Source organism: Trichinella spiralis, assembly GCF_000181795.1.
Source record: "Trichinella spiralis strain ISS 195 chromosome Unknown Scfld2882, whole genome shotgun sequence".
NCBI lineage: Eukaryota > Metazoa > Nematoda > Enoplea > Trichinellida > Trichinellidae > Trichinella > Trichinella spiralis.
This window is the reverse complement of record NW_003529821.1, coordinates 1-1178: the sequence shown is the minus strand read 5'-3', so window position 1 is coordinate 1178 and position 1178 is coordinate 1. Positions and strand designations below refer to the sequence as shown.

Below are 1178 nucleotides of genomic sequence, written 5' to 3'. Positions count from 1 at the left end.
CTGCCTGTAGTTCTAAATATCAAAAGTAAAGTCAAATTACATAAGATTTTACATAATTTTATGCAATATTCAATCGTACCGTGCTTGTTACTTTTAATTTATGTAAAACAGAATGTGATAAAGATGAAAATATAATAATGGCAATAAAAGTCTTACTAGTTTTAAATTATATTATCAACTTTTAAATATATAATTTGGCATCAATATTATCTGCAGTAGAGCAAGGTCGCAAAACTGCTCAAACACTTTTCTGAATCATGATATCTGATACTAAATAATTAATGGCGACGAATGTAATAGCCAACCCATTGTGTAAGGTAGATGGCAATCATTGCAATAAACAGGGCAACTTCAATTCCACAACAGACCTTAAAAAAGTATATGAGCGCATTAAATCCAGTTGGTTCATAATTACCCCTATCCATCCAAACAGTTGAGTTGTTCTTGAACCTGTACGTAAGGAAATTGTAATAGCAGTACCAAGACTGATCAGCCATCCACAAAAGCCACCGGTGCTAAAAATTAGCTCCTAAAATATTGTCACTATATTTAAAATGTTAAATTTTTCTTTTTTACAGTTTTACACGAAAGCCATCTAATTCAACTAACTGGTCATAGAATATTATTTAATATAAAGATTTACTTCACTTATATAATAAGTTTTATATTTAAAAAACCAAAAAACTACTTGTAAAATTCATATTTTTAGTATTGTTAAAAGGTTATAAATAAAATAATTACATAACATTATTTGTGAAAATTAAACATAAAGGTCAATATGCAAATCGCATACCGCAACAACACAGCATGATCTTTGTTCTCGACACTTGCATTGTATTGCAATATCAAGAATAAAGCTGACACAACAGTACAGGATAGTAATAGCTGCAATTCCAACTATGATTCCTACTTGATAATCACCATAATACTTTTCAGCCAAACTAATAGTGACACAAGCGGAAATCTAAAATAATTATCATTACTTTTAGCTACTTTAGAATATTCTTCAAATCTACTATTATTATTGTATGAATTTTGAAAAAAGTAGTGTTTTCATGCACTGCACTGTATTATATTACAAACTACAAACGTTAAGATAAGATAAAACGAGTTTTTGTTGCGAAATCATACTATTGACTACGAATACTAGCTACCATAAACATACAAGTGATGAATTT

The 1178-nt window shown here is 28.9% G+C and overlaps 1 protein-coding gene across 1 annotated transcript; it reads right to left on the bottom strand.

Moving 5' to 3' along the window:
- Positions 1 to 278: 278 nt before the first annotated feature.
- On the bottom strand, positions 279 to 964 carry Tsp_15200 (hypothetical protein; the record flags this gene model as incomplete). The annotated part of the gene is made up of 2 exons (XM_003368216.1): positions 279 to 515; positions 794 to 964. Coding segments are annotated over 2 exons (408 nt in total), but the record flags the coding sequence as incomplete, so codon positions are not given.
- Between the last annotated feature and the right edge of the window lie 214 nt (positions 965 to 1178).